The sequence below is a fragment of the Ylistrum balloti genome, unplaced genomic scaffold (assembly GCF_031769215.1).
Source record: "Ylistrum balloti isolate Yb309-2 unplaced genomic scaffold, AGI_CSIRO_Ybal_v1 Utg369762, whole genome shotgun sequence".
NCBI classification, from domain to species: Eukaryota; Metazoa; Mollusca; class Bivalvia; order Pectinida; family Pectinidae; genus Ylistrum; species Ylistrum balloti.
Window position 1 is genome coordinate 286428 of NW_026781960.1, and position 25964 is coordinate 312391.

Genomic DNA, 25964 nt, shown 5'->3' on the forward strand with positions numbered 1-25964 from the left:
GTGACGTTTTATTTTATTTCAGAGTTTCTGTTAAAGACTGATTAATGAATGTGCTTAGTCCACTAACACCGTAGTCATACGGATCAAAACATAATTTGGCTCCTATCGTTATTTTCCATTTACTATTTCCGTTCAATTTATCGTGTCGGAAACATTTTCAGACAAATATTTCTAAACTGATGTTATCTTGAAGAAATAAGGGAGTTGCAAGAGAGATGGAACAGTCGCAGATATAATTTAATGGTTTAGGAGATTTATATGCAATGTCTATATTTAAAAAGGACTGCATGCGACGTCTTGTGGTTGAAATTGAAGTGTCGTAAAAGAAGCGAACTGGTTTCCGGTAACAAAACAGCTTCGTATTTTTAGGTAAGAATTTTTGTTAAGAATATATGCAATATTGTTGTCTTTCTGTTCAAAATATTGTCAACTAATTACCGTATATCAAATAAGTATGAAATGAACATATATGTGTTGGTATGCATTCATGCCAACTCGATCAGTGTTTGTTTTGCCATGTTCCGATTCGGCCAAGGCCGAACATCTGAGAGTTAGCACTGATGGCATGGCCTCGCCTCGAATACTATAGTTATCTAATCGATTTCTCCTATCAGAGTCATGGCATTTTTTAATACGTTGGTTTGAAATTAATCTTGTAATGTAACTGATATTACTTTTATACATGTTGTTATTTCATAAAATTTGTAACTACAGTGTTGTTGACTTGTTGATCTCGATTCGATGGGGAGATAATTCAATAAAGAATACATGCATACAGGCTTTTTAACTACGAAATAAGTATTTCATTAGCTACATGATTTAATTCCTGAATTTAATTTAAATTTCCAATTCATTTGTAGTGATAATTTCATCGCATAGGATTACATAAAAATGTTTTAATTTGGGCTCAACATAATGTGAAATTCCATTTTATCAGTCAAGGGAGATAACTTAGCGTTTCACGTACAACCTTTTTTTCAAAAAAATAATAATTCATTCCAACATGAACTTGCTTTAAGAAACATTTTGCAACTGTTATGTGCATGTCAATTGGATTTTCATGATTTCAAAAATTTACTTTCAGATCAGTTTAAGGAGAATATTCACTGCAATGGAAGATGAATTAGACAAGGTAAATGTTATCATTGCATGTTCTTGTAGTGGTAATGAGTGATAAGAAGAACAGGTCATCTTATAGTTGGTTGCAAATAGTTGTTGGTGTTATTAGGTGTTACATAAAAAAAAATTCATTCTTTAGATGTTGATCCAGTAAATACCTACTAAAAATTAGTAACATACCATTCTAAACAGAGTGAAAAACAAACCTTTATTTTCCCATACAGTTGTGTTTATTTTGATCAAAGAAATGAAGATATGATAACTCATTCTCTCATGTTCTTTATTTGAATGTACAAATTGACAGGTACAAAGAATTACAAAGAGAAAGAGAGCTGTTTACTGAACATAGAAAGGTAAGACAACAGAAATAGATATTCAGATGTTTAATACAGCATTAAGTATCTGCAATTTCTGTATCAATATTATTATCAGTCTTATAATCAGTGAACACTGAGAAGGTTGATAGATTTGTAGTTGATTGTATTCATGCTTAAAAATGCTGGTAATCAATAATCCATGTGTCTGTATTACTTTTTCATATCTCAAAATCTGAAAAAGTATTTAACCAAATTACATAAAAACCCATTTGTAAGTTATCATCATGATTGGAATTATTATAATTAAATGATTTACAGTTCACTTCTGCTATATCTCATACACTATTTGGTAATGTGTTGTCTAATTTTTAAGAACTGATGGATGATAAAGCCTGAACAAGTCCTTTCAATGGAAAGGTTTTTGATACCTTAGCTGATATTGTCTTTTTCCATATATTTCAGTAGCTGTTTCTCGGCCAACATTGACCAAATGTCTTTCAGCTGGACAACAGTAGAACGAGACAGCCTTGGTACCCAAGGTGGTAAGCGAACAAAGATGTCTCACCCAATAACAAGCTGGGACATCAATGACTCTTTGGCTGCTGACTTTGATGGCTCCCTCTCAGGTCTAGGCACAGAGCTTGGTACAGGGACATACAATATGAGGTACACTTGTGTAGTTAACTTGTGTCATTTTTCATTACCAGTCCAGTTGGGGTGCTTGACAGCATTTTTTTTTTTTTTTTTTGCAAACATGGATTGTTTTTCAGTTTAAATGAATTAGAAAGGAAAAACTACTGTTTTCTTCTAAATTTGCTTTGTTTTGTTTCCATAAAGGACCATGTACCATATTTTTGTATTACACAGGAAAATGTCTCGTCCTTTAATATGTTATACAGCTAGGAAGGGAGTACTCAAAATCTTGTCTCGTGTAATAAACCACTGGGAAGGGAATACCCCTTTAGACACTTGTTCACTACAACAGGAAATCAAGAATACAATATTTATCAAGCAGTAAGCCCATATATGAGGCACAATGGTCTAGTGATAGGATCTTAGACTGGTGATCCAAGTGTTTGACTCCTGGCACAGATGCAATATGGTATTCTTGGACAAGGTACTTCACTCTCATCCATTCAACTCAGTTGAAGATCAGTAAGGGTTGTGCAGTGCTCGGACTGCTGTTTACATGGTGCAAGTACTGAATGGCAGCTTTGCCAGTATGGTATTCACTGAATAGAGAAAAATTATGGCTAGTAGCAACAACCGTGGGTGATAATTTGTGAACCGCTTTGAAACAGCTTTACTGCTGTGATAAAGTGGTATATAAGAATATCAAATTATTATTGTTACTTCAATGTTTAATGCATGAAATCTGCATTTTTGAATAAAAGATCTTCAAAGTAATATTAGGATACAAATATAAAATATTGATATATATATACTGGCAGAAAACAGAAATGCAAGTTTATTTTCGATAATTATTATTTTACATGATTCGTTGGTGATTAGTTCATTGTTGGAGTTTCTCAATTATTTCGTTATTACTGAATACATTTTAATGATGTTTGTTGTCCTATCACAGACAGCATTTGTGTGAATAGCATTAAAACAAGGATACCCTACACCGGTTCCTGATCCAAATCAGTAGTGTGTGTACCCACCCCTGGCTTTAGTTGCTGGTCTTACTCTCCTTAATATTGACCCTATCAAGGTGTTTATTGTCCTTTGATGGATTTTATTCAATTCCTGAATAAGGGCTTGCGTGAGTTGAGTGCCATAATATAGGACGTTGATGCACTTTTTAACCCTCCTGTCCAGCTCATCCCAAAAATGCTTAATTGGTATGGTGGTCAATCAAGGACTAGGACATTGTTTTGAACCAGAAAGTCATGACAAACCATAGCATCATTGGGCCCTGTGTTGTTCTGCTGCATTGTTGATGGATAAGAGGAAGGATGTGTGGTCTCAAGACCTGATCTGGATAATGTAGCTACTGTGAGATTGCCGTGGATAATCATGAGAGTTATCGTCACGCCTTGAGATATTCATGCTCATACCACAACAGACCCTTCCAGAGTCTGTCCCTATCAATCACACAGGCGTCAGAATATTGCTCACCATGACATCAATAGATATGTTGTCGTTCATCTGACCTGTAAAGGATGATGCAAGACTGGTCAGTGAATAACACACATCTCCATGAAATGAAAAATCCTGCAACTAATTCCAAATTGATCATGGATACACTGGCCAACCATGAGTGCCGACAACTTGGTGTGTAATCTCCGTCGCTGTCTTGAATCACTTACAGAGGTGCGAGAGATATATCACTCTATCTTTACATAGCGATGTTATGCATGGGCACTACTCTTGGGAAGGTCACCAAATTTCCCTTTGGCTCTGAGGCGCCCAACTAAACAGGATATTGTTGTCTCGTACACCAAATTGATGGGCTATATGGCATTACAAATGTCCCTGCATTACCAGAGTAATGGCCCTGCCCCTATCAACTTCACTCAATGGCTGTATTACGCTCTACAAGTGCTTTGAGAAGAAATTTTGTGTAGCTGATTTGTACTGTTCTAATGTTCAATTTGTAATGATTTACCAACATATTTGGTGCAGGTATACCCTTTCTTGAAAAATCTGCTGAAAGCATGCTGCATCGTGCAGGGTCACAGTCAGTTGAATTTTAACTGATAAACATATTCATGGTGAACAGAGGAAGCTCAGTGTCAAATTTAATTAAATTTTGTCTATGTGTCTAAAGGTTATATTACAAAAACCAAACTTACGTTTCTTTTTTCCACTGGTATTTATTGCTAAATACAACTTCTGGTGATGTCAGTTGGAAACTACGTTCAGATGAATTAGATTCTGTAACTTTCATCATACTATCAGTTAGTTTACATTTTTGACAAGATATAGAACTATACAGCTATGGCACCATGATTTTATTGCTTGTTTGCTCCACATTACATGAACAGTTAGCCCATAAAGAATCCACACACATACTTGCTACTCAAGAAAAAGATAGTCGATAAGTATCTGGTGTTTTCAAGGTTCCTTGGTTAAAACTATACAATTAGGGCACCATGAAAGTATTAACTGTTTACTCCATTATACATTAGCAACTTATCTATAAATAATCTGCTATGCAGCTTGTTCCTTATCGATAAAAATCTAGTATTTTCAATAGAGATTAAAATGCAAGTGTCAACAAAATGGTGACTAATGTACAGGCAGACAATTTGAATAGGGAATTAATAGTGTTTATTTTGGCATGTAAACATTCTGCAATGTCCACATGTGGTTAGATCATCTAATTTGGTCAAGATGTACTCAATTGTTGTATAGTCAGGACAGTCAGCAACATAAAAACTGATATTATATAAACACTTATTTAATGATTGATAAGCCCATGCCTGATTATAAGTCCATCAACACCTATTGTTGTTACAAAAGAAACCCAAATAAATGCTTTACAATGATCTTGTAATGATATAACAACAATGATTCTCTGACAATGTCGACTTTTCAGTGAGGCACTGCTGGCTCTACCGGTTTTCAAGCAGGAAAATTTAGATAATGGGTAATTATGATTTTTACAATTTGATACTTCCCTATCAAATACGGGAATTTGTCATGTTCTTAATCATCATCATTTGTATCATGACTCTTTATTGTTGTTTATCAGTTTTGAAAGTGTGTGTTTAACATATTATTAAGTACTGTAATTTCTTAACAGTAAACTGCCAGATAAAAGTCCTTCATTGTGTTGATATCTGGAAATCTTTGTCAAATTCCAAGAAGTATGTCTTGAAATCATTAATGAGTGAAATTAGTATATAATTGTTTCTTTGTACCCTTCAGTCAATCTCTTCTTACTTCAGTTCATCACAGCAGAAAACTCGTGTTGAAGATATCTCCTTTATTCAGACTCTTAACATACTAGGTCTTATCATTCCATTATTGTGTCAAAATGCCATCCTCTGTATCCACTAACATTTTGATGGTAACTTTATCAAAATTTATAAGCTAGATGTGATACGTGGGTGATCTGGAATTAAAAGTTTCTGTTAAATAGAAGTAGACAGACTAATCTCTAATATATGTAATGATGCATTTTGTTTGCCATAGATCAAGAAAGTGTAGTAAGAAAATCATTCTGTGTGTATTTCCAGATTTCAGTACATCTTAGGAGCAGCAACGTCTCCAGCTGTTAAAATTAATGAAGAAACTCTCACTTATCTTAATCAGGGTAAGTCTTTCTGAGTTAAATAACACCATTTCTTTGTACTCACTCAATACATTTTTTAATGCTTAGTGGAGTTACCACTTCATAGTTTTACAGAGTTAATGAATTTTAATTATAAAGCACAAATCTATAAAGATTATGCTCAAGGTTACACATTCCCCTGGAGACTGAAGAAGTATCTACCTGGGTATGCTTCATTACTGTGAATTAGCAACTTAAGGATGTATGTTACATCACTGTGACATGGCAACTTAAGGATGTATGTTACATTACTGTGAATTAGCAACTTAAGGATGTATGTTACATCACTGTGACATGGCAACTTAAGGATGTATGTTACATTACTGTGAATTAGCAACTTAAGGATGTATGTTACATCACTGTGACATGGCAACTTAAGGATGTATGTTACATTACTGTGAATTAGCAACTTAAGGATGTATGTTACATCACTGTGACATGGCAACTTAAGGATGTATGTTACATTACTGTGAATTAGCAACTTAAGGATGTATGTTACATCACTGTGACATGGAGACTTAAGGATGTATGTTACATCACTGTGACATGGAGACTTAAGGATGTATGTTACATCACTGTGACATAGCAACTTAAGGATGTATGTTACATCACTGTGACATGGAGACTTAAGGATGTATGCTACCTTACTGTGACATGGAGACTTAAGGATGTATGTTACATCACTGTGACATGGAGACTTAAGGATGTATGTTACATCACTGTGACATGGAGACTTAAGGATGTATGCTACCTTACTGTGACATGGAGACTTAAGGATGTATGTTACATCACTGTGACATGGAGACTTAAGGATGTATGTTACATCACTGTGACATGGAGACTTAAGGATGTATGCTACCTTACTGTGACATGGAGACTTAAGGATGTATGTTACATCACTGTGACATGGAGACTTAAGGATGTATGTTACATCACTGTGACATGGAGACTTAAGGATGTATGCTACCTTACTGTGACATGGAGACTTAAGGATGTATGCTACATCACTGTGACATGGAGACTTAAGGATGTATGTTACATCACTGTGACATGGAGACTTAAGGATGTATGCTATGTTGTTGTGACAAGTAAATTTAAGGATGTCTGCTATGTTATTGTGACATGTAAACTTAAGGATGTATGCTTCGTTTTTGTGACATGGAGCCGTAAGAATGTATGTATCCTTATTATGACTTGTCTGCTGAAAAGCTGAAAGGCAGCAATAGTGGAGGTAAAGCCTGCTAAATAAATCACTAAGTGTGACATGGAGATTGAATGATGTATATCTTAATACAACCTGTAATTTTTTTTAAAGAAAGAGAGAAAAAGATTGTTAATAGAAAAAAGGCAGATGAGTTGATGTTATTGATGATTTAAGCTTTGAAATATTCAGAAAGATATTTGGATCAAGATTTGAGCTTATGAGAAATTTCTAATTTTAATTATGTAAATGCTAGCAAATTTTGGAGCAAGATCATTGAATTTTATTTTTGCCAAGATTATCTGCAAAACAGTAATTAACCTAGATCATGATAGCATATATAAGTAACAGATAGATAATAGCAAGTTGCTTGTGTCTGTATTGCTCTGTTTTGGACCGTTTTTGTTTTACAGGTCAGTCATACGAGATTAAACTGAAGAAGCTTGGTGACTTGTCAGACATGCAGGGAAAATGTCTCAGGGTGAGTAATGAATTCAATGCCAAAGTTAGTTGTGATCTCAAGGTCAAAGTGAGGGACCTCAAGGTCTGGGTGAGTGGTTACTGAAATGCAAATTGGAGCACTAAATTCAAGGTCAGAGTGAAAAATGACTTTAAGGTCAGTTTGAGTATTGATCTCACAGCTAGTGTTAGTAGGGACATCAAGGTCAGTGTGAGTAGAGAATTAATGGTGACCTCTAGATGAGCTGAGTAGGGAATTCAAAGTCAGTGTGAGTAGAGAATTAGTGGCATAGTAGGTCAGTGTGAGGAGGGACCTCAAGGTCAGTGTTAGTAGTGAACCAGGTCAGTGTGAGGAGTGACCTCAAGGTTAGGGTTAATAAAGTTATCTAAAGGTCAGGTTTAGTAAGGAGTTCAAGGTAAGAGTTAGTAGTGACCTTGTGTAACCATAGACAAGCTTGACAATGCAACTGTGGTGTAGAATGACACAAAGTCCAATGTACAATATATACTATGTTTATTCTATGTACACATATTTTTAGTATTTTGCAACTATATATGAAATACGCGCATCTAACGGACATTCATTCATTTTAAAATAGTACGCTAATTATACAGCCACTTCCGGTGAATAGACACTCGGTGAATAGACACTGAGTACAATGAAGCATCAGAAATCCCCGGTCAAACTTCCTTTCATGAGGCTGGTACTGGATCACTGAATCCTAAATAAGAATTGCTTACACTAGCAGCACGACCCAAAGATGTCCACACAGTCAGGATCACACAGCATTTTGGGTACATGTCCATACTGAGGTCATACAGAACACAGTCAAGATCATATGACATATCTGGTACATGTCCATACAGTGGTCCCACAGAACACAGTCAGGATCACACAGCATTTTGGGTACATGTCCATACCGTGGTCACACAGTCAGGATCATATGACATATCGGATACATATCTATACAGTGGTCACACAGTCAGGATCATACAGCATTTTGGGTACATGTCCATACTGAGGTCATACAGAACACAGTCAAGATCATATGACATATCTGGTACATGTCCATACTGAGGTCATACAGAACACAGTCAAGATCATATGACATATCTGGTACATGTCCATACTGAGGTCATACAGAACACAGTCAAGATCATATGACATATCTGGTACATGTCCATACTGAGGTCATACAGAACACAGTCAAGATCATATGACATATCGGATACATATCTATACAGTGGTCACACAGTCAGGATCATACAGCATTTTGGGTACATGTCCATACTGAGGTCATACAGAACACAGTCAAGATCATATGACATATCTGGTACATATCCATACTGAGGTCATACAGAACACAGTCAAGATCATATGACATATCTGGTACATGTCCATACTGAGGTCATACAGAACACAGTCAAGATCATATGACATATCTGGTACATGTCCATACTGAGGTCATACAGAACACAGTCAAGATCATATGACATATCTGGTACATGTCCATACTGAGGTCACACAGTCAGGATCATACAGCATTTTGGGTACATGTCCATACTGAGGTCATACAGAACACAGTCAAGATCATATGACATATCTGGTACATGTCCATACTGAGGTCATACAGAACACAGTCAAGATCATATGACATATCTGGTACATGTCCATACTGAGGTCATACAGAACACAGTCAAGATCATATGACATATCTGGTACATGTCCATACCGTGGTCTCACAGTCAGGATCATTCAGCATTTTGGGTACATGTCCATACTGAGGTCATACAGAACACAGTCAAGATCATATGACATATCTGGTACATGTCCATACTGAGGTCATACAGAACACAGTCAAGATCATATGACATATCTGGTACATGTCCATACTGAGGTCATACAGAACACAGTCAAGATCATATGACATATCTGGTACATGTCCATACTGAGGTCACACAGTCAGGATCATACAGCATTTTGGGTACATGTCCATACTGAGGTCATACAGAACACAGTCAAGATCATATGACATATCTGGTACATGTCCATACTGAGGTCATACAGAACACAGTCAAGATCATATGACATATCTGGTACATGTCCATACTGAGGTCATACAGAACACAGTCAAGATCATATGACATATCTGGTACATGTCCATACTGAGGTCATACAGAACACAGTCAAGATCATATGACATATCGGATACATATCTATACAGTGGTCACACAGTCAGGATCATACAGCATTTCAGGTACAATGAGACATGTAGATACATGTATGTTCATAAAGATAAGTACAATACTGAAACATTGGCAAAATCTAGATACATGGTTATCTCCGCCCAAACAATATTTCATATGTGTGACTCACCATAATCTGTAGTTTGTGCTTGCTTCTCTATGGTGTCATATGGTATGGTATGGCTACCTGTCGCTAATCTGTCTATCCTAAGACTAAACCGTAAACGGATGAGAATTCCATCTTGGTAATTCATTCAAAATATTTACAAAACAACAAAAACATATTTGACAATGTAGAACTATGAAAATATATGTGTGACCATGACACCTTGAGGTCAGGGTTAGTAGTTTACAAGGTCAGAGTGAATAGTGACTTCAAGGTCAGTGTGAATAATGACCTCAAGGCTAGGTTTAGTTGTGGCTTCAAGGTCAGTGTGAGAATTGACCTCAAGGTCAGATTGAGTTTTGACCTTAAAAGCAGGGTGAGTAGTGATTTTAACATCAGCATGATAAATTATCTCGTATAATGGTGAATAGATTACAACCTATATATTACTGTATTTTACCGCTGTAAGAAATACATTTCTTGGATGGTAGATTTACATAGTGTGTCAGACACTTGTCTCTGTTCACTTATAGGTGTGATATTTGTTATGATAAAATGCTAATCGATTGAAATAGATTAAAGATAAAATTAAAAATTAAAATTAGGAATACCTGGTGCTTTACTGATAGGGATCAATTTTATTTGTAGAGTGTGGTTAAAGTATGCTTCCACGAGCGACGGCTACAGTATATGGAGAAGGAACAGTTGGAGTCGTGGAAACAGATTCGACCGGGAGAGAGAATCATGGATATAGGTAATATGTAATATAATACTCACTACACTGAAGTGATGATGTAAGTTTATTTTTTTCACATTTTACAGGCATAAATGTAATCAATCATGGTATTGTTAATTTGTAGTCAGATGTTGACAGATCAATGCCACAACACTTTGGAAAAAAAATTTAACTGGAGGATTAGCTGTGAATTTAATTGTGACTTGTATGAAGTGTCTAGTTCCCTAGAATGTTCTGTATCTGATATCTGATTATTAGTCCACCATCATCAGATCAGGTGTCCAGGGTTCATCATCTGTCCGTCCGTAAACAATTTTTGTTATCGTTATTTCTTGAGAAGCACAGGATGGATCTTTCTCATGTATAGGTTCCTCTTGGTCCCTAGTTGTGCCACTTTGATTTTGAGTCCGATCAAAAAACAAAATGGCTGACTTTGATTTTGAGTCTGATCAAAAAACAAAATGGCTGACTTTGATTTTGAGTCCGATCAAAAAACAAAATGGCTGACTTTGATTTTGAGTCCGATCAAAAAACAAAATGGCTGACTTTGATTTTGAGTCTAATAAAAAAAAAAAAAAATGGCCGACAGATGGCCTTCTTACATTTTGGCTTTGAATGTTGTTATTCCTATTTCATAAGAAATACTGTATAGATCTTTCTCAAATGTCATGTATAGGTTCCTCTTGGTCCCTAGTTGTGCCTGTTTGAGTTTGGGACTGATCAGAGAACGAAATGGCCAAAATAAACAGCCATCTTTGATTTCACCTAGTAAAGATTGTTATCTTTGTTAAACCAAGTTTGACACTTAAATGAAAATGTTATTTTGATGTAGTCATTAATGCACCATGTTTTATGATAATTATCAGTAGTGATAAGCCTATATCTGTTCAAAAGAGGCCTTACCCTTGACGCCTGACATCACTACCTTTGAGGTGTTGTATTTAACCCTGATCTTGAGTCAGAGGTGATGTTTTACCCCTGACCTGGGTCGGGGGTGATTTTTTACCTTGACCTTCAGTCAGAAATAATGTATTTACCTCTGACCTTGAGTCAGAGATTATTTATCTTCCTAATGTTGAGTCAGAAGTGGTATATTCAACCCTGACCATGAGACAGAGGTGGTGTATTTGTACCTTGGGCTCAAATCAAGGTAAATATGGTTACATATCTAATGCTTGATACCTGATTTGTTTTATATAGATATTCCACTGTCCTATGGTTTAATGGAGGTGAATCTGGATAGTATGGAGGCTGGACATCCACCTGGGGGTCTCACCACCCAGAACACTGCTCGATTGAATGGAGCAGAAGTGGTGTGGGACCCCACCAAGGAAGCAGGGGTTTATATCAGAGTCAACTGTATCAGTACAGAGTTCACAGCCAAGAAACACGGCGGTGAGAAGGGTGTGCCTTTCAGAGTCCAGGTGGAAACTTATGCCAAGGGGGATGACAATAAATTGTTACACTGCGCCTCATGTCAGGTCAAAGTATTCAAGGTAACAATTAAACAATGGTTATCCTCTTTCTAAATGTCTAGTGTTCTATTGTAAAATTATCCTAGAGCAGATACATTAAAATTCACTTGTGTGGAACACGTCTGTACAATGGGTGATGGAGTAGATACATTAAAACTCACTTGTGTGGAACATGCCTGTACAATGGGTGATGGAGTAGATACATTAAAACTCACTTGTGTGGAACACGTCTGTACAATGGGGGATAGATTAGATATGTTAAAATTCACTTGTGTGGAACATGCCTGTACAATGGGTGATGGAGTAGATACGTTAAAACTAACTTGTGTGGAACAGGTCTGTACAATGGGGGATAGATTAGATATGTTAAAACTCACTTGTGTGGAACATGCCTGTACAATGGGTGATGGAGTAGATACGTTAAAACTCACTTGTGTGGAACACGCCTGTACATTGTGTGATAGAGTAGATACATTAAAACTCACTTGTGTGGAACACGCCTGTACATTGGGTGATAGAGTAGATACATTAAAACTCATTTGTGTGGAACACATCTGTACATTGTGTGATAGAGTAGATACGTTAAAACTCACTTGTGTGGAACACGCCTGTACATTGTGTGATAGAGTAGATACGTTAAAACTCACTTGTGTGGGACACACCTGTACATTGTGTGATAGAGTAGATACGTTAAAACTCACTTGTGTGGAACACGCCTGTACATCAGATGAGTTGAATGTTTTGTTCAATCTAGATTTTTGCTCTTAGTAAGTAAAAAATGGATGAATAGATGAAATTGATGAAATATGTGCATAAGTGCCGGAAAAAATAAGCACTAATACCGTGTCGATGCAGATTACTAAAAGTGTAAGTTTGTCATTAACACATTATGATACATTTATTAGATAAATAGATACACACTGCAAGTTTTTTTCATTCTTTGCAAAACTTTGTGATAGATGCTGATGAGTCTTTGTAACACTTTTCTTGTCGCACATTAGGACTGTTTACTTAAGTGTATCATTTAAGAGAGTGACAATATTGTCGATCATGAATTTAATTGTGATCAGTTTCTTTAATTAATCATCTTAACTTTTGTAATTAGATAATGAGACAATTACAATGTAGTCTATTAGATGTGGCATTCAAAGTGAGTTAATATCTCAATGAAGTGGTTGTAATTAATCAGTTAAATAGGGCCAATCATCATTGCATAATGTTATAGAAACAAAGTTAAGTCAGTCCATCAAATAAGTCAAATATTTGATAAGGTCTTGTCAACTTTTACTTATCCAAGTTTTACTGTACAACAGTAAATGTACCATCTCTTTTCTTGTCATGTAATTTTCATTGCATTTTGACATAGTGGAAAATAAATATCAAAATCTTTCATGATTGTTGGTGAGTAAAACAAGACTGTCTTACCTACAAAATATTGTATACATATCTTGAAGAAAAAATGAGTTAGATAAAGTCTTATTCTATAAAACCAATTAACACCACATTTCTTCATTTACAGCCCAAAGGAGCAGACAGAAAGCACAAGAGGGATAGAGAGAAGATGGAAAAAATGTCAGAAACAGAAAAAGTGAGTCCAGTGGAGTTCTACCACCAAATCACTCTAAGTTTGTCATATGTGTATTTAAAAAGTATTTTAAAATGACAATGTCATACAATTATTTTATGACAATAAATTTGAATTTCATTTTGGTTGTGTTTTCCAGGAGAAATTTCAGCCGTCCTATGAATGTACAGTATTGACTGAGGTGAGTAGTGTACTTGGTATAAGACTATTTGAGGAAATCTACTATAGTAACATGATATGGAGATGCTTGGTCTTTAGTTACCAATGTTTACACAACACTGTATAAGGTATCTACCTGAAACATATACCAGTTAACTAGAATGGATTGAGCTTTGATTTCCCCATTTGGAGGGGTAAATTCTGCGATAGTTTATACAAGAAAAATATATTTATGACCATGATTTGTTAAATTTCCATTGGAAATATTTTAAATCTGGTTAGAATTATGAGCAATCTTTGAGCGATGGATAATGACTTGACGGTATGTACATATTGATCCTGACTGACCTCCAGGACTGGAGCTGATGGGTGGGGCCTAAAGGGGTCAAATTCACTTATCTTCCTGGAGAGGATTTTAACTTAATTCTAATTTTTTTTAGAAAAATTGCATTTTTGTGCATGCCATTTATTTCCCATCAGAAATAACTTTGTAAGAACTATTAGTAAAAAATGACAGTTTTGATGGTATGAACGTAGTAACTCTGGCTTACTATCATTAATGTCACAATTTTCATTTTCATGACACTTAAAAGCTACTTTCTCTTTAACCTGTATATTCAGTATTGCTTATCTCAGATGACCGTCAAGACCGCTAGGCTTCTTGTTTACAATGACAAACAATTAAAACAATAATTAAAATTAAAAAAGTAGAGATCATCATAACTTTTACCAGACATTGTCATGTAAAGATTTCTTCCTTGGTAAAATTTGATTTTTAAAGAAACATTTAAAAAGGTGGAATAACAAGTGGACATAAAAATTATCTTCAAATGAGATTTACATATACGATGCATGTGGATTTGTTCAGAGTGGGAAGAGTTACAGGTATTATAAATCAACAATGTATATTACGTCAGTGACCGAATGATAGTGTTGTGATGCTTTATTGTCAGGTTCCTCTAGAACAAGTGTTAGCCAGCACAGCTACTATAGGAGTGAAGTCTCCCTCCACATTCTCAAGTCTGGCTCAGAGCTTCTCAGAGCTCAGTGCTACAAGGTAAGTTCCATCGGAATGTTTTAGTAAGCTCTAGGAAGAGACAAATTATGGTTTTCATGGGTTTTCTTTCTTCCTGATGATTGAAAACCTTATGTAGTGTTATGGTTCTTCAGATGATTATGCTAGGAATATGTTTTGTACCACAAAATAAAAACATTGGAATATTGGAAGTATATACTGGAAATGTCTTAAGTATGTTGGCGGTATACAGGTCTACTGGTAGTATAGAGTCTTGGGCCCTCTGGGAAACATTGCCATTAAATTTTGTCAGATAATTTGAAGTGTATACTGAACCATGTTTAGTTTAATTTACACCTTTACAGATCCCCAGCTGTCACAGTCATTGGTCATTCCCCGTTACGGACCAGTGGTCCGCCCTCTGCCTCATCTACACCAAATCACTCTGGGGACAACCATGGTGATGGCCTCACTCCCATCCCTCTCAATCGTAATTCGTCTGAAAGCCCCATTGAGACATTATCACCAGTAAGTACACATTTTTAAAACCTGGCTTTGTTTTGATTATTGATCAATTAAATACAAATATTTAAAACTTTTTAGGAAAGTTTAAATGAATAGAATGTGTAGCATTCTTTTTTTTTTAAAACATTGTCTTATGTCTTTAAGCCTCATTCTACAACTTCATTTGATAAATTTATATGATTCAGAAAGTTTTTGAGAAAAACTTGTACTTGATGATTATGCTAATATAACATAAAAACAAACTTCAGCTGAGTGACATCTGTTAAACACAAATTAATGAATGTAGGTCCCACTAAAAGTACAAACCAGTGTTATGCAAAGTTCTATTGGCTGCCACAAAACATGTGACCATTCATAAACAGAAAAATGTACAGGTGTAGTAGGTGCGTTTACAGGTAAAGTGATATGACACATGTGCTGAGACTATGAATGTTTAGGATTTGTGGAAAAAGAAACAATGGTTGCGATCATATTGTCATTTTATTCAGATATTTGTCATCAATGGATTTAAAAGGCATGCAGAAGTTATTTGTTTGATATATAACTAGAAACATATTTCTATTGGTTGAACTTATATCCTCAGATAATTTTGCCTACAGTTAATCATGGCAATATGCAATGTACCAAATTCATGGCTCTCAACACCTCAATTACAGAGTTATTGCCCTTTGTTAAAAATTTCTTGTCAGGAGTATATCTTTGCTTACATCGAAAATAGTATAATGGAATTTAGAGTATACATAGATCATACTAAGAGTTTATGCAGTGTATTAAATTGAGGACCTGTATTTCATTTATTACAGTTATTGTCCTTTGTTTATTCTTTGGTGTTTGGAGCATAACTTAACTTTTCATTGAAGTGAAGACAATTAATCTTGGTGAATACATCGATTATACTAAGAGGATGTGCAGTGCATCAGATTCAGGGACTGCATCCAACCCCTTAATTACAAAGATCCCTTGTTAAAAAATTCTAGCATGATTTTGCCTGAATTAAAACTAGGATAATGAAACTTAGTGTATACATTAATCTTATGAACACAATGTGCGATGTACCAATGTAAGGAGCCACAAACTCATGATTTCAGAGTTATTGCCCTTTGTTGATATTTTTTGTCTTGAATATAACTTTGCTTGCAGTTAAACTAGGATAATGAAACAGGATGTATACATCAGTCATACAACTCCTTAAATACAGAATTATTGCCCTTTGTTAGAAAATTGTTTTTAATAAAGATGTTTTTGGGGAGCATCCATCACATTCACTGATACTTTTTTCAGGGAGCCCTCTCTGCTGAGGCCACAGCCAATCAAGTGACTGCTTGGCTTCAAGCCAATAGATTCTTCAACTATAGTCGTGTATTCCAAAATTTTTCAGGTAAAAATCTTTGGCTACTCAGTCTGGACTAGATCGATTAAATATTATATATCTAGTACTTTATTTCGTATAAAAGTATTTCTCAGGCAGTGCTTCCATTGGGTTTATACTGATATAACCAGTACCAGATATAGTGTGTGAAAGTACCAGAATTCTTTATAAAGTATCTCTCAGGCTACCTATCTATACTAGACTGGTACTGATGTAACCAATATCAGAATTCTTGTGTAAGGTATATATACCAGATATATCTGGCTACCCAGTTTCCAATGTGCAGTGGCCACTTCTCTTTCAAAATCATGATAAGTTTGTTTTTGTGACAATGTCTGAATGTATTTTATTCAATTTGATTTCACATAGGGTTATGGCAGTATTTCAGCCAACAGCTCTAGGTTCCAGTGGCTGATATTTCATAACTACTGGTATCTCCAGATCTCATTCATACTTGGTAGTAATGTGTCTTCCAACTGTCTATTTCAGGAGCAGATATTTTACGATTATCTCGAGAAGATCTCATTCAAATTTGTGGCATTGTCGATGGAATCCGGCTAAACAATGCTCTACAAGACAAGTATGTTGTAAAATCTATAGAGATCTGTGTAAGACAAATTGTAAATTCTACAAAGATCTGTGTAAGACAAGTACGTTGTAAAATCTACAGAGATCTGTGTAAGACAAGTATGTTGTAAAATCTACAGAGATCTGTGTAAGACGAGTACCTTGTAAAATCTATAGAGCTCTGTGTAAGACAAGTACGTTGTAAAATCTACAGAGATCTGTGTAAGACAAGTTGTAAATTCTACAGAGACCTGTGTAAGACAAGTACGTTGTAAAATCTACAGAGATCTGTGTAAGACAAGTATGTTATAAATTCTACAAAGATCTGTGTAAGACAAGTACGTTGTAAAATCTACAGAGATCTGTGTAAGACAAGTATGTTGTAAAATCTACAGAGATCTGTGTAAGACAAGTATGTTGTAAAATCTACAGAGATCTGTGTAAGACAAGTTATGTGTAAATTCTACAGAGATCTGTGTAAGACAAGTATGTTGTAAAATCTATAGAGATCTGTGTAAGACAAGTACGTTGTAAAATCTACAAAGATCTGTGTAAGACAAGTACGTTGTAAAATCTACAGAGATCTGTGTAAGACAAGTACGTTGTAAAATCTACAGAGATCTGTGTAAGACAAGTTATGTGTAAATTCTACAGAGATCTGTGTAAGACAAGTATGTTGTAAAATCTACAGAGATCTGTGTAAGACAAGTATGTTTTAAATTCTACAGAGATCTGTGTAAGACAAGTACATTGTAAAATCAACAAAGATCTGTGTATGGTGACAGACTACTGACTGACTTTCCAAACTCATAAGGAATAGGTTTTATGAATATGTAAACACCATATTAGTTTGTAGGAAGAGAATCTTTGCAATCATCAGCTAAATTTTCTTCATGAATTTCGTTCATTTATTGTTTTAAAGACCAAACCATTGATCTGTGTTCATTGATACAAAGGCCAATCCTTGGTATTAAGCCCACCAATATCTATTGTTCTCTGTAAAATTACCAGTGTGTATCACATGCTACGTAAATTGTTTTCCTGTAATAAATCTTCCTGCTGAATTTGAGTCCGAGTATTTGTGTTGATTTCCTAGGCTTAATGCAGGATGAAAGCTTTCGTTGATATTTCAGATTTACTTTATATTGATGATTTCTCTTTGTAGAGCTGTCCGACCAAGACTGACCATCTTTGTGTGTCAAGAAAGTGACTCAGGTAAAATGTCCTTCTTAATCCTAAATTAATCCAAAATCACATCAATATTTATTTAAGAGGAGTTAAACTGGTTCAGATCTGTGATAAATGATTCATAAATCTTAGGTGAAAAAGACAATTATTTGAAGATCTATCATATGCTGTTGATGTACTGATGCAATCAAATTTTAGCACAATATAAATTTTAAAGCAAAAAGTACAGTAATTGCTATATTAACAACAGTTCAGTGTACCATGACTTATTGATGATATTTGTTCAGTGAACCATGACTTATTGATCATATTTGTTCAGTGGACCATGACTTATTGATGATATTTGTTTAGTGTACCATGACTTATAGATGATATTCATTTGTTCAGTGAACCATGACTTATTGGTCATATTCATTTGTTCAGTGAACCATGACTTATTGGTCATATTCATTTGTTCAGTGAACCATGACTTATTGATCATATTCATTTGTTCAGTGAACCATGATTTATTGATGTTTTGTTCACCGCAAATAAGCCCCTTCTCGCACTTTTTCCAATTTGCCAGGAATAGGGGGATATTCGCAATTAAGCCCCCCCCCCCGCTCTTTTTGGGGAAAAAAAACTACACATGGGACGATAAAGCAGTACTTACATTTAATTGCCAGGTGTAATAATTAGGGACTTGTTTTTTTAGTGTTCTGTTTATGAATGATTATTGGTGATATCATATGTTTCAGTGTACCATGCCCTGTACATGGAGAGTCTCTGTAGTCACGAGTTGACCTGTAAATTGGCAGCACTATACAGCGTGGGGCCAGAACAGATCGCAGAGTTATATTGTCAGGGACCTTCAGATATCTATATCCTGGTAACAGATGAGGTAAGTTGATCAAAAACTTAGTAACCAGAAACTCTGCATCAACCAAACTCAATCCTGCATTTCGTTATAAACTGAATCTGTGATAGACCAGACAGGAACTGAATCTGTATTATCAGGAAATTTGTGTATAGTGAACTTACATCTCTTTTTCACTCCATACATTTCTTTGTAAACTGAATTTGATTGATAAAACTGGAATTATATGCAGAGAAATTTTATTTCGACAGGTTGTGGGAAATTTGGTGGATCAGTCAAGATTTTGCGTAGAAGCCATCAAATGTAAGTTTTGATTACAATAATCAATATCAGAAAACATGTTTTGTCAGGATATACATTAAAACTAGTAAGGGATGTCAAGGAATATTGGAATATTCATTCGGTAGAGCAGTATTGGAATAGAAAAAATGATACTTGAATATTTGTTTACACAAATGTTTGATATCAAAATTTGGAAGATTGCTAAAAATCTGTTCACTATTGACGAATTGTCTAATTATCATTCTGAATATAATTTTGTCAGCTTAATCATCTAGTTATTATTAGTATTAAAATAATCCATCATGACACTTATTAGTCTATATCCAGAGGGCCTGAAGCTCCCTTATACAGGTAAGTTTCATACCTCATATATGAGGTCAAAGGTTAAAGCCGTATCTATAATATTGTGGAGAACTTCTGTCTTTGATATTGTCAGTCACTTTAATCAACATTTAAAGAGGTCATTTCTGTTGGACAGTCATGGACAGTCATTATAAAATACAGGTAATATAATTATCTGTTGGACAGTCATTATAAAATACAGGTAACATAAATATCTGTTATCTTCCTGAAGATATTTTAGCTGTTACATCAGCAATTTTCAATATTCTTAACCACAGGGGCAGATATCAGAAAGTACGACTCTGAAGAACAATTTTCAATATTCTTAACCAAAGGGGCAGATATCAGAAAGTACGACTCTGAAGAACAATTTTCAATATTCTTAACCAAAGGGGCAGATATCAGAAAGTACGACTCTGAAGAACAATTTTCAATATTCTTAACCACAGGGGCAGATATCAGAAAGTACGACTCTGAAGAACAATTTTCAATATTCTTAACCACAGGGGCAGATATCAGAAAGTACGACTCTGAAGAACAATTTTCAATATTCTTAACCACAGGGGCAGATATCAGAAAGTACGACTCTGAAGAACAATTTTCAATATTCTTAACCAAAGGGGCAGATATCAGAAAGTACGACTCTGAAGAACAATTTTCAATATTCTTAACCAAAGGGGCAGATATCAGAAAGTACGACTCTGAAGAACAATTTTCAATATTCTTAACCAAAGGGGCAGATATCAGAAAGTACGACTCTGAAGAACAATTTTCAATATTCTTAACCACAGGGGCAGATATCAGAAAGTACGACTCTGAAGAACAATTTTCAATATTCTTAACCACAGGGGCAGATATCAGAAAGTACGACTCTGAAGAACAATTTTCAATATTCTTAAACCACAGGGGCAGATATCAGAAAGTACGACTCTGAAGAACAATTTTCAATATTCTTAGGCTTTTGTTGTACGTCTTTAAGGTCTCATTGTTGTATTTTCTACACTATGGCAAGAAGTGATCATGGAATCATAAAATGTAACTCTCAGAATTGTTTCGACTTTAAGGATATGTAAACTTCATGGTTTCTTTGTAATATTCAGTCGTTAGATTTCTGTTGCTTTAATTCTCTGTATAATGTCATCAGATATTAAATGAATTTTTTTCTTTAGAATGAATCACATGGATTGCTCTTACAACTTTGACTATAATTTTGAGTCAGATACACATAAAAAACTATGGCAACATTATAAGTAGGGCATATAAAAATGAAGGGCAATGTGAGTTGTATAATTGTTGTTGGTCCTGTTAATATCTGTACTTTTTTTTGTTGTAGCTGACTCCTCCAATCAGTACAAAGTTTTATTAAAGACTATTCCCTGATAGCCTGCAATGGATTACTGTAGAAGATCTTGGTTTGTTAACAACATTTTAATGTTAACTGTGACCTGGTAATGTACAATATGTTACTGAATACCATTGCCAGCCATACGATGCCAACAGTTCTGCTGAAAACTTTTCTCTGAGTAAAGAAACTTCTACAGATTATTGTTTATGATGGAGCCTATTTTGAAACATTCTCTGCTGACACAAAAGATGGAACATTCTCTGATGGCATACAAGGAGTTATTGAAAATTCTGAACTTGCAGAAAGTCTTGATGAACCATTCTCTGATGGCATACAAAGAGTGGAGTTATTGAAAATTCTGAACTTGGAGAAAGTCTTGATGAACCATCTCTGATGGCATACAAGGAGTTATTGAAAATTCTGAACTTGCAGAAAGTCTTGATGAACCATTCTCTGATGGCATACAAAGAGTGGAGTTATTGAAAATTCTTAACTGGCAGAAAGTCTTGATGAAACATTTTCTGATGGCATACAAAGAGTTATTGAAAATTCTGAATTGGCAGAGAGTCTTGATGAAACATTCTCTGATGGCATACAAAGAGTTATTGAAAATTCTGAATTGGCAGAGAGTCTTGATGAAACATTCTCTGATGGCATACAAGGAGTGGAGTTATTGAAAATTCTGAACCGGCAGAGAGTCTTGGTGAAACACTCTCTAATGGTACACAAGTGACAATTAAGCCCATTGTTTGTGATAGAGTGTCTCCGTTTTACAGTAATGGTGTACCTTAGGTGTTACCACACGCCACTGATGCATATTGTACAGGGTGTTACTGATGTGTAACATTTCCAGATAAGACAGAAAGTTGTTAAATGTTGTGTGAGTGATGAAAGCAATGCGATTTATTATGTATATTCTGAACTGTTTATGAAGTATGAAAGTAGTGGCAGCTACTTTGTCAGTCTCATTGTGGTCTTGTCCATCATATTGTGTGTTACCCGTCATGGTACCTTGTGTTACCCATCATGGTACCTTGTGTAACCCGTCATGGTACCTTGTGTTACCCGTCATGGTACCTTGTGTTACCCGTCATGATTTCTTGTGTAACCCGTCATGGTACCTTGTGTAACCCGTCATGGTACCTTGTGATACCCGTCATGGTACCTTGTGTTACCCGTCATGGTACCTTGTGTTACCTGTTACCTGTAATGGTACCTTGTGTTACCTGTAATGGTACCTTGTGTTACCTGTTACCTGTAATGGTACCTTGTGTTACCTGTTACCTGTAATGGTACCTTGTGTTACCTGTTACCTGTAATGGTACCTTGTGTGGTACCTTGTGTTACCTGTCATGGTACATTGTGTAAACCACTGTGATATTTTGTGTGAACCATCATGGTACATTGTGTTACTCATCATGGTATAATTTATTGCCTGTCATGGGATCTTGAATTATCCATCAGGTACTATGGTAACTTGTATCATGTGTTACCATCAAAGTAAATGTCTTGGTATTGAGTACATGGTATTGAGTACATGGTATTGAGTACTTGGTATTGAGTACATGGTATTGAGTACATGGTATTGATATGGTATTGAGTACATGGTAATGATATGGTATTGAGTACATGGTATTGAGTACTTGGTATTGAGTACAGGGTATTGAGTACATGGTAATGATATGGTATTGAGTACATGGTATTGAGTACATGGTATTGAGTACTTGGTATTGAGTACATGGTATTGATATGGTATTGAGTACATGGTATTGAGTACATGGTATTGATATGGTATTGAGTACATGGTATTGAGTACATGGTATTGAGTACTTGGTATTTAGTACGTGGTATTGAGTACGTGGTATTGAGTACGTGGTATTGAGTACTTGGTATTGAGTACTTGGTATTGAGTACGTGGTACTGAGTACATGGTATTGAGACATGGTAATGAGTACTTGGTATTGAGTACGTGGTATTGAGTACGTGGTATTGAGTAGGTGGTATTGAGACATGGTATTGAGTACATGGTATTGAGACATGGTATTGAGTACATGGTATTGAGACATGGTATTGAGTACATGGTATTGATTACTTGGTATTGAGTACGTGGTATTGAGTACGTGATATTGAGTACTTGGTATTGAGTATGTGGTATTGAGTACTTGGTATTGAGTACGTGGTATTGAGTACTTGGTATTGAGTACATGGTATCGAGTACTTGGTATCGAGTACTTGGTATTGAGTACTTGGTATTGAGGACATGGTATTGAGTACTTGGTATTGAGTACATTGTTTTGATATGGTATTGATATGGTATGTATCTGATGGTACCTTATGGTACCCGTCCTGATACTTTGTTGCACACACTGAGATACACAGTATGGTAACTTTTGGTATGTATGTAGAAACTTGTGGCATATATCACTTGTGGCACAGATTGTAGTGACTTGTGGTACATGTTTTGGTATCTGATGGTAAATATCGTGGTAACTTTTGGTATATGTTGTGGTAACTTGCAGTTCAAATAGAACCTTATGACACTAATTATACACATGATGACCTGTGGTACACTTGGTGTCACAGTGTGGCTCATGTTATGGTTACTTGCAGTAACTCGTGGCATATTTCATGGTTACCTGTGGTGGATATCAATGTGGCTATTCGGACACATGGTACACAAGTTAAATTGTGGCACACATCGTAGTAATATGTAATTTGTATGGAGATACAGATCAGAATAAAACTATCATGTTGTTAATCATGTTGTTAATGTACCTTAGTACAACATTCATGTAATTAGGATGTACAGTGGAATTATATAAACAGTGAAAATAATATTTGTGGTATACAATTGGTGATTTACAGTCTCCATGGTATACAATTGGTGATTTACAGTCTCCATGGTATACAATGGGTGATTTACAGTCTCCATGGTATACAATTGGTGATTTACAGTCTCCATGGTATACAATGGGTGATTTATAGTCTCCATGATATACGATGGGTGATTTACAGTCTCCTTGGTATACGATGGGTGATTTATAGTCTTCATGGTATTTGATGGGTAATTTACAGTCATCATGGTGTACGATGGGTGATTTACAGTCTTCATGGTGTACAATGGGTAATTTACAGTCATTGTGGGGTAGGACGGGTGATTTACAATCTTCATCGTATACGATGGGCAATTTGCCTTTGGCTGTTATACATGTCTATGGTGTACAGTAGTAGAAACAGAATGTAGTTATTTTAGCCCCTCAGGTCCAGGTTTCAGTAAGATTCTGTCATTTTTGTAAATGCTATTTTTCATTCTCATTAAGTGTTATTTTTGACTTTTATGTGCCACCAAACTGTACCTTGGTGAGTAAGAATCGATTGGATGATGAAGAAAATAAAATGGTAAAGTGATATTCTCATTTTTTGTTGTTTTTTTTTTTTCGTTGAGATGTTATGATAATACATTTATGAACTTAAAAAGCTGTTAATATGTTGATAGCCATTTTTGGTGTTTTTCACCATCTGGTGCAAAGACCTATATGTTCCTTCTTATTAGTGTTGTTCTTCTTTAGAAATTTGTGGATTCCAAATCTTTTGATTGGTAAGGAAGCAGTAAGGTTTATAGGCTATTTACTAAACTCTTAAGAATATCTTGAAATATCCTGAAGGGTCAGGCCCTGTCTGCTATGCAAAAACTTTCAATTCAAATTACTTCTCAAAAACCAAGATGCCAAGGATGCTGATTTTGAACCTGCAGCATGCTGGGATGGAGAGCTACCAAGTTTCTTAGTATGAATTACCATGACCCACTTTCAAGGTCATAGGGGTCAGATGTGTTGAAATATATCTCAACAACGTCTTCTTAATAACCAATAGGCCAATGGTACTGAAAATGGGCAAGTAGCTAGCTGGTAAAAAGGGCTACCAATTTAGTCATTATTGACCTTGACCTAATTTTAAGGTCACGTTTGTCAATTACGTCTAAATATTTAAACAATGACCTTGATCCATTTTTAAAGGTCACAGGGGGTCAAATGTGTTGAAATCTTCAATGACTTCTCCTCAATAACAAAAAGGTTCAGGCTGTTGATATTGGCTCTAAAATATAAGTGGATGAATGGCTGCTGATTTGTTCAAGTGATTGACCTTGTCCTATATTCAAGATCTCCTGAGTTAAGTGAGTTGTGATCTGAAAATTTCTTTTTCAACAGACAATAAGTTCGAAGTGATGACATTTGTGTAGTAGCATATATATAGAATATGATTTCAAGTTTGCAGAAATTATTTTTATGAACCAACATCTTTGTCAGCTGTAGAGAAGTTGAGGAATTTATTTTAGGCTTATTTGGCCTCTTCTATATATAGGTGTTTATAGTCAGATGATCGTTAAGGCCTGTGGGCCTCTTGTTTAAAATGCTGACTAATTTGGTAAACTTGTTTTAGACCTATATCAAATTACTTATATTTTGTTTACTCATTATGGAAAAGGTTGTCCCAGATGTCCTCTAACATTTAGTGATCGCTTCAACTTCATTAGAAAAACAAAATGATCACAATGACATACTATTTGATTTGATCTTTTATTGCCATATCTCATTAATGGGGAAAGAAATTGGATTCATCTTTGGATATGTTATGTATGTTAACAAATGAACATAATATTTTCAGGTAACATTTTTCGTTAAATGTTGATTTCCGGTGTTCGATACAATTTCTTTTTTCAATTCTTCTTCAATTCTTCAACGACTAAGGGCTAGATATATTCAGGTTATTGGCTATCAAGTCTGATAAT

At 35.3% G+C, this 25964-nt stretch overlaps 1 protein-coding gene across 2 annotated transcripts; it reads left to right on the forward strand.

Annotated features, from left to right (window-relative positions):
• The first annotated feature begins 282 nt into the window (after positions 1-282).
• On the forward strand, positions 283-24574 carry LOC132543668 (transcription factor CP2-like). Of its 2 annotated transcripts, none has more exons than XM_060207182.1 (19): positions 283-369; positions 1085-1132; positions 1424-1472; positions 1899-2102; positions 4981-5031; positions 5624-5700; positions 7333-7400; positions 10380-10485; positions 11668-11963; positions 13462-13530; positions 13667-13708; positions 14640-14743; positions 15067-15229; positions 16508-16604; positions 17085-17175; positions 18328-18377; positions 19088-19230; positions 19458-19509; positions 21164-24574. In XM_060207182.1, exons 4-19 carry the CDS (start codon positions 1927-1929, stop codon positions 21208-21210), a joined length of 1632 nt encoding a protein of 543 aa, XP_060063165.1. In that variant the 5' UTR covers positions 283-369; positions 1085-1132; positions 1424-1472; positions 1899-1926; the 3' UTR covers positions 21211-24574. The 2 variants fall into 2 exon arrangements, with proteins under 2 accessions (XP_060063165.1, XP_060063166.1); XM_060207183.1 differs by having other exon boundaries at positions 1902-2102.
• Positions 24575-25964: the final 1390 nt, after the last annotated feature.

What these genes read in the sequence shown, in the direction of transcription:
- LOC132543668 (XM_060207182.1), top strand. Translation starts at nt 1,927, where the DNA reads ATGTCTTTCAGCTGGACAACAGTAGAACGAGACAGCCTTGGTACCCAA. An exon ending in AAATGTCAGAAACAGAAAAA is followed by an intron (nt 13,531 to 13,666) that starts GTGAGTCCAGTG and finishes TGTGTTTTCCAG; the next exon opens with GAGAAATTTCAGCCGTCCTA. An exon ending in TTGCGTAGAAGCCATCAAAT is followed by an intron (nt 19,510 to 21,163) that starts GTAAGTTTTGAT and finishes TTTTTGTTGTAG; the next exon opens with CTGACTCCTCCAATCAGTAC.